The 13422-nt window shown below is 34.2% G+C and overlaps 1 protein-coding gene across 1 annotated transcript; it reads left to right on the top strand.

The window, feature by feature from the left end:
- The first annotated feature begins 1022 nt into the window (after positions 1-1022).
- On the top strand, positions 1023-5501 carry LOC140827595 (oligopeptide transporter 4-like). The gene is made up of 6 exons (XM_073190323.1): positions 1023-1666; positions 2051-2148; positions 3471-4034; positions 4125-4377; positions 4464-4646; positions 4788-5501. Exons 1-6 carry the CDS (start codon positions 1118-1120, stop codon positions 5400-5402), a joined length of 2262 nt encoding a protein of 753 aa, XP_073046424.1. The 5' UTR covers positions 1023-1117; the 3' UTR covers positions 5403-5501.
- The last annotated feature ends 7921 nt before the right edge of the window (positions 5502-13422 follow it).

A 13422-nucleotide genomic window follows, 5' to 3' on the forward strand; every position in this document is an offset into this window, starting at 1 on the left:
GCAACTTTCTTCATGTCCAATGATAACTAGTTTCGGCACTTCCCCAATTCAAGATCCCCACTTTTGACACAAGCATACATTATTAGTACATAACCTCGTCAGGCTTAAACCCATGCATATCTCTGCGTCGCAGCATTACCCAAACTCTCACCCTCGATCGGTAAAACTTGTAGGTACATAACGAACAAAATAAGCAGAATGAATACCTGTCAACTCCAGGGGATTGAACTTGTAAATATCGACGGCTCATGATTGATTTTCTTTCTCAAGTAGTGGGCAACGAGTTGTTGGTCGGTTGGGACGAAGCAGAAACCCAGCGGAAGAGTGCATAATTTCTGTTCAATTTTCTCTTGAGTCGAAGCTTGTTCTTGATTGGGGCCACAGGTTACGATTCATGCCACCAAAATCCAGGAGATCTTGAATTCTTGAAAAAGCTATTTTCATCTGGAAAATTTGAATACATATATATACACCATATATATAAATATATAATATTATATATATCTGGAATAGATAATTTAGATTGAAACGGATAAAATATATGAAATCATATGATATCTGGAATAGATAATTTAGATTGAAGCGGATAAAATATATGAAATCATATGATCATGAAAATTAAAATGTATTTAAATTTCTCCTACTCTTGAAATGATAAAATTAAGTTTTGAATATGCGTCAACTATTTATGATAAAAACACATTTTGATCAAGTACACGTAATCTCTTATTCTTTAGGAGTTGAACCATTGTATTTTTCACAAAATATATGTTTATCTATTCATCAATCCAAGAAAATAAAAAAAAATAAAAGTAGCCAAACTCATTCATGCTGATTTCAAAAAAAAAAAAAAATTAATTCATGCTTCAATATATGTGTGTGTGTGTATATATATATATATAATTCATATATCCAAATTGAATGTATTTTTCACAAATAAGAGTCCCCATGCAGGACTCTCCCTGATATATCGCCCGATAAGCAAGAAAAATTCTTGGATTCAAAACTGATCCCTTGGATCTCTTTTTCCATAAATCTTCCAAAATCTTCCGAATCAAGATATATGCCTTTTCAGATATAAATACCTGCCTCAGGTTCCGAGAAAACCCTAAAAGCCATGTCTTCTTCTTCCTTCAACATCGATGAAGAAAAGGGCCTTTCCTCCATGCCCACAAACTCTTCAAACGCAGTGCAAAAAACCCAGGAATTCGATGAAGAAGAAGTCTCCCCCATCGAAGAAGTTAGACTTACGGTCCCGAACGACGATGATCCGACACTTCCCGTTTGGACTTTTCGCATGTGGTTCTTGGGGATGTTGTCATGCGCTCTTTTGTCTTTCCTCAATACTTTCTTCAGCTACAGAAGTGAGCCATTGGTCATCACTATGATCTCTGTGCAAGTGGCGACGCTGCCCATCGGTAGATTCATGGCCAATGTGCTGCCCACCACCAAGTTCCGGTTGCCCGGATTTGGATCCAGGGAGTTCTCGCTGAATCCGGGGCCGTTTAACATGAAGGAGCATGTCTTGATCTCGATCTTCGCCAACGCCGGCTCCGCGTTCGGTGGTGGCTCCGCTTACGCTGTGGGGATTGTTGATATCATAAAGGCTATTTATATGAGGAAGATCTCGTTCTTGGCTAGTTGGATTCTTGTTATAACTACTCAGGTTCTGTTCTACTTTTTTTCCCATCTCTTAAATTTAAGATCACTAATTTTTTTGTGAAAATTTTAATCCATAAACAAATTAGATTTTAACCTCAGTATAAACCATTTTGATTAGGGGTATATGATTAATTTTGCGAAATCGGATAAACACAAATTAATTTCCCTTTATCTAGATGATGATCGTCGTCCCGCCCTCACTCAGATCAACCTTTATGATATCAGTTTATCATATCGTTTCTATACATATAATGAAAGCTAAGATTTGATTCATAATTGATTCAAGTAAATTCTTTTAACTGTTCATAATCAATACACGTCGTAAATTTCTACAGCTGATACTGGAAAATGTTACAAAAGATTTTTTCCCCAATGATTATTAATGTAGGTATTGGGATATGGATGGGCTGGGATATTGAGAAAATATGTGGTGGAGCCTGCGGAAATGTGGTGGCCAGCCAGTCTCGTTCAAGTTTCTCTCTTCAGGTACTTCACCTCTACTTCTCCACATTGTATGCAAAAGCAATTAATGGCACTTTCTCTCAATATATACATAGTTTTTTACTTCTACCTTTCTTATAACTAGTTACTATGCACACGCGATGTGTGTGTACAAATTTTTTTTATCATTATCGATGAACTAAAGTGTAATTTGACAATTTATGGAGTGACTAAATTGATATTTGAATTGTTGAAATAAAAAAATAAAATAAAAATGTGTGTTGAAATTTAAAGAACAAAACAAAACAACAAAAAACAAAAATGTAATATTAATATTATATAAGGGTAAAATAGGAAGGAAAAGTTGGTGTCCTCTTATGTAGTTACTATCATGTGCTCAAACTTAATATAGAAGTATAGATAGTATAGATATACACGATCATGATAAAAAAAAAATAATAATAATGGCCTTTTCTCTAAATAGACACTTCGTGGTTTAATCTTTATGGACAATATAAGTAATGCATGTAACGTACGTGTACGTATTTTCAGTATGTAAAATGGTTCTTACTCGGAAATTCTAGTGAACAATCGTGTGTGTTTAGTTCTTACAATATATATGTATAAGTTTTGATTTATTATCTTTATTGTTTTATTACAATCATTTATTAGAAAGAGATTAAAAAAATAAGATTATAAATGATAGATTTCTTCCTCAATTAATAATATTTCATTAATAGCATTGATATATAGCTAGCTACATGTTTTTAATTTAATGTGTTAATGGTTTGTATTTTGTTATTTAATAAATTAAACCACATAGCAAGAAGTCAATATTTATGAAATTAATATAATTTCACCTATCTATGATTTTTATTGTTCATTAACTTGCTCAATCTTGGATTTTGATACAATAATTTTTAATTTTGGATTATTTTGGTCCAATCAAATAGATGGTGTGGCATCTTACAAGTCAACAATTTTCAATGTAATATCAATATTTTCAACGTCACATCAGCATTTCTCAGTTCACATCAGCCATTGGATCAAAATAACTAAAAATAAAAATTAGTTTATCGAAACCAAATTTTGTGAACTTAGTAGACCAAAATCAAGAAATGAATAAGTTAGTGGAACAAACAAAAAACTATTTTTCCTTGATTATGTAATCGTCTTAATAATAAGTTAGCAGTACTTTTTTAGTGTTTGTTTTAAATTTATTTTCGTGATATCTTGCTTTATATAATTTGTTAGGTGAAGGAAACATATGGAACTATTTTATTATATAATAAGGCATATATTATTAATTATATACATAAACAAATAAAAGAGAGTTGCATTATGTTTTTGTGTTAATGATTTTTCAGGGCTCTGCATGAAAAGGAGAGCAAAAAGAACTCAAGATCAAGATTTTTCATGATAGCCCTCGCATGCAGCTTCTGCTGGTACATTTTGCCTGGCTACCTTTTCCCCACCATAGGCTACATCTCCATCCTCTGCCTAGCATTCCCTAAGTCAGTCACTGCCCAACAAATCGGCTCCGGCCTCAAAGGCCTCGGCGTCGGATCCTTCACTTTTGACTGGTCCGTCGTGGCGTCCTTCCTCGGAAGCCCTCTTATCACCCCATTTTTCGCTATCTTTAATGTTTTCGTGGGCTACGTCACAGTTGTCTACGCCCTTATACCCATGGCGTATTGGGGTTTCAACCTCTACAATGCCAAAACGTTTCCTATATTTTCATCCCATCTGTTTAACAGCCGAGGGGAGACGTACAACGTGTCGGCCATAGTCAACGAGAAGTTCGAGCTTGATCTTCCGGCATACGAGGAGAGGGGGCTCATAAACCTTAGCATCTTCTTCTCCTTGTCTTACGGGCTAAACTTTGCTGCAGTGGTGGCCACTCTCACGCACGTAGCTATGTTTAATGGGAGGTAAGAACCTTGAATATAATATATTAATGGGATATATTCCTTTCCGATGTGCTATATATAATATTTGATGCATCATATTTGAATGATCAGGGAAATTTATGATCGATTCCGGGCTTCTAACAAAGGGAAGCCTGATATTCACACAAGACTTATGAAAAAGTATAAAGACATTCCGGGGTGGTGGTTTCATGGAATGCTGGTTCTCTCGCTAGCTCTGTCCCTGTTACTCTGTATCTTCATGAAAGATCAGGTTCAACTACCATGGTGGGGACTTGTTTTCGCCGCGGGGCTAGCTCTGATCTTTACTCTCCCAATCAGCATAATCACAGCCACCACCAATCAGGTTTGCATACATAAATGCATGAGTTTTATGGGGAAAAAGTTCTGATTTTTTGTTTTAGCTAACATATTTTGTGATCAATATTTCAGACACCAGGGCTGAATGTTATCACAGAATACATAATTGGACTAATATATCCAGGGAGACCGATTGCAAATGTATGCTTCAAGACCTATGGGTATATAAGTATGAGCCAGGCAGTTTCCTTTCTCAATGACTTCAAACTTGGCCATTACATGAAAGTTCCACCAAGATCAATGTTCATGGTTCAGGTACTTCCACTCTAACCAATAGTAAAAAAGGGATTTCAAAATAGATATGTTATGACTAAACATGAATGTGAATTTGTTGTATTCTCCAAAATCTTGTGACATCAAGCATGATCAGATCATTTGTTTTCATGCATGCATCAGTTAATCGGCACGATAATCGCCGGAACGATCAATATCAGTACCGCATGGTACCTCCTAACAAGTATTGAAAACATCTGCCAAGACCAGCTACTACCAAAGAACAGCCCCTGGACCTGTCCCGGCGACCGAGTCTTCTTCGACGCATCCGTGATCTGGGGACTAGTTGGCCCTAGACGGATCTTCAGCAAGCTCGGGAACTACGGCGCGCTAAACTGGTGCTTCCTAGGCGGTGCAATCGCCCCAATCATCGTCTGGCTCGTCCACAAAGCTTTTCCCACCAAGAAGTGGATCAAACTGATTAATATCCCGGTCCTGCTGGGGGCCACAGCTGCCATGCCGCCGGCTTCCACTCTGAACTTCAACAGCTGGATCTTTGTCGGGACGATATTCAACTACTTCGTCTTCCGGTACAGGAAGAAGTGGTGGCAGAGGTACAATTACGTGCTTTCGGCGGCCCTGGACGCGGGGCTGGCCTTCATGGGGGTGGTGCTGTATTTCGGTTTGGGGATGGAGAATATCACCGTGAATTGGTGGGGTACCGATGGGGAGCATTGCGACTTAGCTACTTGCCCCACTGCCATAGGGGTTGCCGTTGATGGTTGTCCATTGCGCTAGTAGTTCAATACCATTCCATCTTTTTATTTCCTCCTCCATTCATATTATATATGTAAATCAAACTTTTAAGTTGGTCTTAGAATTTTATATGTTTCTATTATTATTATTATTATTATTATTATTATTATTATTATTATTATTATTATTTTGTAGTAACTTGAACAAAATGCTGCTTTTATTTTTCAATGTTTAAATTAATTTTTTGATAATAAAATATACAATTTAGTAAGAATTTATCTCATCTTTCAATTATTTTCATCTTTGAATTAATTTCACAAATTACTAGAAATTAAATAATTATTTTCTTTATATTTTGTACATGTCATTTCATAATTTTCTAACCACAGATTACCAAAAGGATACATAAATTAACTTATAAGTATTCTAGTTTTAAAATTCAATATTTTAAATTTAAAAATTACACTGTTTCATTTCTATTATTCCTATTTGTTGGTAAAATCATACTTTTAAAAATCGAATTTTTTAAATTTTAATAATAACTACTGTCCTTCTAGGCATTGTGTGATATATTTATCTACATGATAATTTTTGTGATATTGCAAATGTTATTTTTAATTAATTTACTTATTTATTTGATAACTTATTTGACAAAAATGAGAACGATGTATTTTTAATTAATTAAATAAAAAGTTAGATAACTATCCTAAATAACTTGTAAAAATTAAGAATTTTTTTTTTTTAAAAAAAAGCCGATAACTTCCGTAAAAAAACTATAAAAGAAAAAAATATTATATAAGTATGCAACACATGCATATAATCGTTAATAATATAGAAAATATAACCTCTCAGTCTCATGACTGAAATAATAGCTAGTATTATTAAATTTAAATAAGTACCATTGTAACCAAATGATTATTTTTATGTAAATAAATATTTTTCACTTAATTCAATTTTTACGTAAATAAATATGTGAAATGTTTCTTCCTTTTAACTTTAAATATAATAAAGCAAAAACTTGTGTGTGATGGTCTCATTGGTCATATTTTGTGAGACGAATCTCTTATTTGGATCATCCATAAAAAAATATTAATTTTTGTGCTAAGAGTGTTAATTTTTATTGTTAATATCCGTAGGGTTGACCCGTCTCATAGATAAAGATTTGTGAGACTGTCTCACAAGAGACCTACTCATATAATAAATAATAGGAAATTTTTTTATAAACATTTTCCTCTAAACTTCAAAATCATCCCACATAAAAACTAATATTTAAAATTTCAAATGCATATACATCCATAAATCATCCTACAAAATATTTTTCTTTTTATTTTATTTATAAAATATCGTTTCCTTAAAAAATCATAAAAATAGCATTTCAGGAAAATCGTACAGTCTTTGCATATATCATAAAAATATCATATTTTCATCATAAACACTTTAAATTATCATTTAGCATCACTTTAAATTATCATTTAGCATGTGTTATTATTCTTCGAGACACTATCAGATTTTTCAAACTACCCGGGACGTAAAATAACCATTTTATCCTTGGACCTCGAATTTTTCAATTTTGATTTTGTCTTACTTTTATTGACTCGATCATATCCCAATTCATCATATAATCTTAAATTTGACTTTTAATATTTTTCTTAAATGTAAACTCGAGCCTTTCGATTTTATTACTTAATAACTAAACTGTGAAGCGTTTTAAAACCCGAATAATTTCAAAAATTAATATTTTGTTCCCAAATTTTAAACATAGATTTTTCATTCATAAACTACCCCATGAACCACGAACCAACCCTCATGAACCATAGTTCGAACCCTTCCCCTCTCTCAGCCATGATCGAGCCACTTTCATCATATATAAGCCATACAACAATTTTTCCCCGAGCCATTACCGAGCCATCATGTTCCACTGACGCACCAGAACCTAGCCCACCCTCCTGGAACCCACCTGAACTGTCCTGGACCAGCGCCAGCCCTGCATTGTCGCAGCCAGTCACGCGCACCTATGCACGAGGAACCCTGGGCTCGTGGCTCTCCCTTCCTTCAAGCCCTGATGAGTCCGATCGCCCTAAGACTCTTCCTAATAACTGAACCAAGCCACGCACAGAGACAAGACCATGGCTAGCTGAGCCTTGGTGCAGCAACCCCTAACCATAGCCGAGACTCTCAAGAAACCCTTGAAAACCCTAGCCACTTCGACCCTCACCCGTGCGCATATCACATGCCAATGTCCAGCCTACGTATCGTCTCTAAACAACACTTTTCTCGTCCTTTAAAAACACCTTATATTGATAGAATGTCCCTTAGGACTCATAACATGACTTATATGATCATAGAAACGTCAAAAGATTTGAGGAAAAAACCCATAACATTAAGTATTTAATGTCAATAAGTTTCATGCTTCAAAACATAAAACACACATATTATGATTTGAATGGTGCAAAAAAAATTAGAAGCGTGCATTTGCTTTGAAAACGCTCGAATATTCGATCGAGGACGTGGGGTGCGTAGAAGAATGAAGGGCAATGAAGAACCTTGAATTTTTCGCTCTTAAATTTTAGAAAATTTAGTGTGTGTGTGGGTGTGTGTGTGTGTGTTTTTCGACCACTAGGAGTTTTAGAACCCTATGTATTTGATTTATAGGTTTTCGAAATTCTAGTGTTTTTAAAAGTTAGGTTTTTGGTTTGGAAATAATCAGGCCCATCAATATTAGGTAAATTAGGCTCATTAAGGCCCGATTAATTGTATAATAAAAGTGTACAAAAATCATTTTCAAAAATAATAACTTTCGGGCTTTTAAAAGTTCTTCGTTTGACTAAAATCGACTTCCTGGATAAAATAGGGCTTGCTCGTAAAATAATTTGGACTCCAACATTTTTTAAAAAAATTAATCATATTTAATCATATTATCGAGCATTAAAAACGTTTATCGAAAAATATTTTCATTTTGGTCATCCCTGGTCTTCTTTCTCAGGTTTAATATCGAATATCCAGACAAAATTTTTAATTTCTTGGAATCATGCAATTTAAACATTTAATCATATAAAATATATCATTCAAGTATTTAAAATTTAAATAATTTTTATGCATGTGGTTTGCGTTGACTGATTTTTTAACATTATAATATGTTTTCATTTAATTTCAACGAAACGGAAATTTTTCTTTTGTATATCATTTTAGAAATGATGGTGGAAAATGTAACAAAGTATTGTAAACAAATAAAGAGTTTCACACTCGTAAAAACAAACCCAACACATTAATTAATTAAATCATCTATATATTTTCAATTTTCAATCAAAATTTTATCCTGGAAAGTTGTGAGACAATTTCATTTTTGTAATTATTTTCTCTGATTGTCACATATATATTACGATGTCGAGTAGGTAAATATATTAACTGTCTAATTACATCGACACATCGTAGAAAACAAAAAATATCAAAAAACACGTATGCAAAGTTAATAACATTTTAAACACCATTTTTGTAAAAATCAGTCATGTAACCTCCTACAAAATGGAGTAAATATATGTGAGTTTTTATAATGTATAGCTAAAAATGCATTTGATTTTTGAAAAATAAATTAATATTTTAAGAACATTTTCTTAGAAAAAATTCAAGACAAGATTAATCGCTCTGATAGCACTTGATAGGATTAGTAAAGGTAGTTGAAGTGTTTAGAAAAAGCTTAATTTTGTTCAAGAATCAAGTATGACTTCTAAAGAACATGTTATTTATTGACATTCTGGAAGTAGTCTTATTTTGTGGTTGTATTATGGACTTTTGGTGTTGTCGACCTATCAGGACGTATCTAAGTTTGCTAGACCATATGTCATTAATTGTCCATATCTCTGAGAATTCCCTTGTTCTTGCTTGTGAAATTGATATATTGCTCTTGAGATCTATATGGAATCATGTCTCATCTTTTTTGGTGGTCTTAGACATCAAGTATTTCTAAAGGATTCAAGCCGCACTCGACAAATCCCCGTTACTGATGAAAACTTCATCATTAATTTTATCGCTCTTCCTTAAGGGTGTGCCAAATTTTATTTTGACGTGCTTTTCAATGTAAATTGTGACAACAATAGTAGCTGCATGTAAATTCCTGGCATGTGGTATTTATAACATTTTATTTTTTTGTTTGCACATTTTTTTGTTTTTGATAGGGATGATATTTCCACTCGATCTTTTAATTCATGAAATGCATGTTGACTGGGATTTTCAATAATTATTCTTGACTAATGTTCATTTCTTTTGACAAGATTGCCTAAATAATCGACACACTTTCTTAAGCTATGTTAAACAAATACGACACGATTAAATAATTAAATATTTAAATTATTTATCAACGGTGAATTATATTGCATTTATGATCTATATAATCTCCTAACTTTCGATCTATTGGACTATGACTATCAACGTGTATTCAATTTCATATGTCTATGCAAATTGTAAATCCACGGATTATATAATTCGTTCATATTGCAACTTATTCTCTCGAACTCACTCGCAATATAAAAGATTATCAAAGTTAGTTAGACTTCAATAATTCAAAGAAAAACAATAATATAATCAACAATGAAGCAAAAGTCGAATATTTAATTAATTCCAACGACAGTTCGGGGTAGGATCCCCTTAAATCCCAACAAAAAGAGTTTAGCTACTAGAATTCATTCTAAAATATGCAACACGATAATTAAATAAATGTTCTTAAACTAAAAATACTAGTGTAGTCGAATAACGAAAGACACGATGCTTGAAAAATCCCGAATTCTTCAAGTTTCCTCGACTCCAGTTCTTTTCCTTGCGTGCAGCTGCTCTCCTTGCTGATAATCCTAAAAACAAAGTTTGCTAGGATTTTTCAAGTAGACAAAATCAAGAAAAAATGGTAAAAAAATCGATGCATACTTTTTATTTCTTACTCGCGCTGGGCAGATGAAATTGCCTCGCAAATAGGCTTTCCTCGAGTGCTAGGGCGCACAACAACCTCCGCCATCGCATCATGCTCTTTTTTCTTCTTGGGCATGCTAGGGTAGGCAAAAACCTCTGTTCGAGTGCGTATTTCTCGTAATTCTTTTCATAGGCACGCTACGGCAAGTGAAAACCTCCGCCCCAGCGCACCTGTCTCCCCAGTTCACATGAAGACAAATGGACCAGAAAGTCGAGACAGGCGTGCTGGGGCGGAGGTTTTCACCTCGCCCTAGCATGTCCTTCTCGACTTTTATCCCTGAATCCATCTTTCTTGACCACATGTCTTACAAATCAACCCAAACGCATGAAAAAAATTCATATGCATAACAAAAAAATAAAACAAATAAATATAAACAAAATCTCACAAAACATGCATGAATGTGAGTCAAAACGACATAATAAAAACACGCAAAAACGACACCTATCAACCTCCTCATATTAACATTTTGCTTGCCCTGATCAAAAGAGGTTACAAGATAAAAGAAACAAAAAGTAGCTCAAAGGTGCGTTCAGGGTTTTGATTTGCCGCGAATATCCAACATATCTTTCTTCAATCAACGCACTATGCTAGTTTTCACACATCACATAGAAGCTTATACGATACTATCTTTCATGGATTTTAAACGTGTGTGTGCAATGTTGGTTCGAGAATCATGCATTTCCATAGTTTAATTTCCAAAGCTACATGAGACTTTAATAAACATGTTGATGTAAATTTCCCTCTCTCACATCTCTTTTTACTAATTATCAACCCACAAACACAAATGGTTCGAACTTGTCAGGCACATATCAAAACTTGACTCAGGGGGACCTTAGACAAGATGAGATAGGTAAAAATAGAGTACAATTATATATCAATTAGTGTACCTTTAGATTCTGCATCTGATTTTCTTCAACTCCATACATCCTCATCATTTTAGCATGGAATTTTATTCCTTTATTTGGCTCTCTCACACCTTACATCTCTTTTTTTTTCTTTTTTCTTTTTTTGCAATAACTTTGTTGGAAACTAAATTCTGGAGTTTGACAAAAACATAAATCAATTGATTAAATCGTCTAATATGCGAAAGCAAATTCGGCAGCTGGACTTATCAACTGAAATCAGTTAACACAAACTGATCAGTTGAGAACTGATCAGTTAAAAAGTCAGCCGAAAATATTAAAATCTCTCAACTGAAGATACCTCGGGAAAGATCATATCAGCAACTGAAAATGAAAAGTCGCACCTCGATCACTACAACATAGAACAATGTGTTTCGGCTATTGCGTTTAAGACGCCGTATCACAATCAATGAAGAGAACATTGCCCAAAGGAATATTGAAGAAGCAATCAACGGATACATAAATTCAAAGTTACCGTTGAAAGACAAGTCTATAAATATGACAAAAGAGCAGTTGAAGAACAAGAACGATCTATCAATTTCAAACTTGCTATTACTCTGTCAAAATCTCAGCTCACTCTTATTAGACTTATTCGTAGCAATCAAGGCTACAAGTTGAGCAAACTAGCACTCTGTAATATTGATAATTCAACAAGTGCTAAAGTTCAGTTACTTACAGAGATCATTGTATTATACTAAGAGTTTCAGTTTAGGCAATAGATAAGTCCTAACTGAAGTGGGTCTGTACAAGTGTTGTACTCGATCAAAGTCTTTTAGTGAATATCATATCCTTGAGATAGAAGGGGTGACGTAGGAGTTATTCAAATCTCCGAACATCCAGAAACATATTGTGTTGTCTTTACTGCAGCCTTTCATTTTCAGTTAGATATTCTATCTTTCAATCAGTTTATTTTCCGCAACTGCTTATTCAGTTTAACTGATTGTTATTGACCGACCGGATATTTTGTTCAGTTTGTAATAAAACTGAACTATCTTTTTAAAAGAACTTTTATATTCATAGAAGTGTTTATTCAACCCCCCTTCTAAACACTCCTTAGTCAATAACCGATCCTATCAAGTGGTATCAGAGCGGGTGTTCTTGAAAGAACATTGAAACTGATTTTGATGTTTAGAATTCGAAATTTCAGATTTTTTACACATATATATGCAAAACTGAATTTTCGCGCAGCTTGCAGCGACCGTAGGAAAAATGGCATATCTCCTTGCTCGAGTGTCCAAATGACGAACCGCTTTTTGTGTTGCAAACTAGACTCGTAGAGGTTTACAACGGTATAAAATTTGCAGCCTAGTTATGCTCCAAAAAATACAGTTTATTCGTTGAAGGCAGAGCATATGTGCTGCGGCAGAAAATGAGCCATGGAGAAAATTGGTTAGTTATCCCTCCTTTTTTACATTTTTCAATATTTCAAAAATATAGGGGGAGAACTCATTAAGATTTTAACGGAGTTATTATTTTTAAATATTGAGGGGGAGAAAATTTTGTTTAAAATGTTTTGAAAATATGACTTTTTGATTCACACAAAAAGGGGAAGAAATATGTTGGTTGAGTTGATTGTTTATCCAAGTTTTGTGATCATCAAAAAGGGGGAGATTGTTGGAACTTTTCAAGTTCGCAATCTTGATTTTGATGTTAACAAAACTTGTTATTTTGTTTCTAACATATTTACTCAAGTGTGAAGTTGCAAACACAAGAAGCCAGCTGAAACTGAATTTTGCACAAACTGAATTTCTGGCGAGCTTCGGTATTTTGATGATATCTCTCAACTGGATTATCCAAATGACAATCCGCCAACTGGACTGATTAGAAAACGCAATTTGGAACAAATCGTATTTCACGTCAGTTAGGCAAAATCGGATGTTATCATGGTCTAACTGATCGCTCAATTACCGAACTGATCACACGAAAACAGCAATCAGTTGGCTTTGAGCAGCTGTGGTATTTTGGTCATATCTCTCAGCTCGGTTATCGAAACGAAGCGATTCAGTATGCGTTGGAAAGATAAGACAAAGATCTACAAATCATTATGAGAAGTCAAAGTCTGAATCGAAGCTTAAGATGCTGATAAATGGCGATGAAGCTACTGGTTCTGCACCAACTGAAATCAGTTAGGCTGATTTCAGCAAACCAGTTGAAAACTCAACTGAACCAGACCTGCTGAACTGAACCAGCTGCTGACCTGCTG

Source organism: Primulina eburnea, chromosome 3 (genome assembly GCF_022965805.1).
Source record: "Primulina eburnea isolate SZY01 chromosome 3, ASM2296580v1, whole genome shotgun sequence".
NCBI lineage: Eukaryota > Viridiplantae > Streptophyta > Magnoliopsida > Lamiales > Gesneriaceae > Primulina > Primulina eburnea.

What these genes read in the sequence shown, in the direction of transcription:
- LOC140827595 (XM_073190323.1), top strand. Translation starts at nt 1,118, where the DNA reads ATGTCTTCTTCTTCCTTCAACATCGATGAAGAAAAGGGCCTTTCCTCC. An exon ending in TTCTTGTTATAACTACTCAG is followed by an intron (nt 1,667 to 2,050) that starts GTTCTGTTCTAC and finishes TTATTAATGTAG; the next exon opens with GTATTGGGATATGGATGGGC. An exon ending in GATCAATGTTCATGGTTCAG is followed by an intron (nt 4,647 to 4,787) that starts GTACTTCCACTC and finishes TGCATGCATCAG; the next exon opens with TTAATCGGCACGATAATCGC.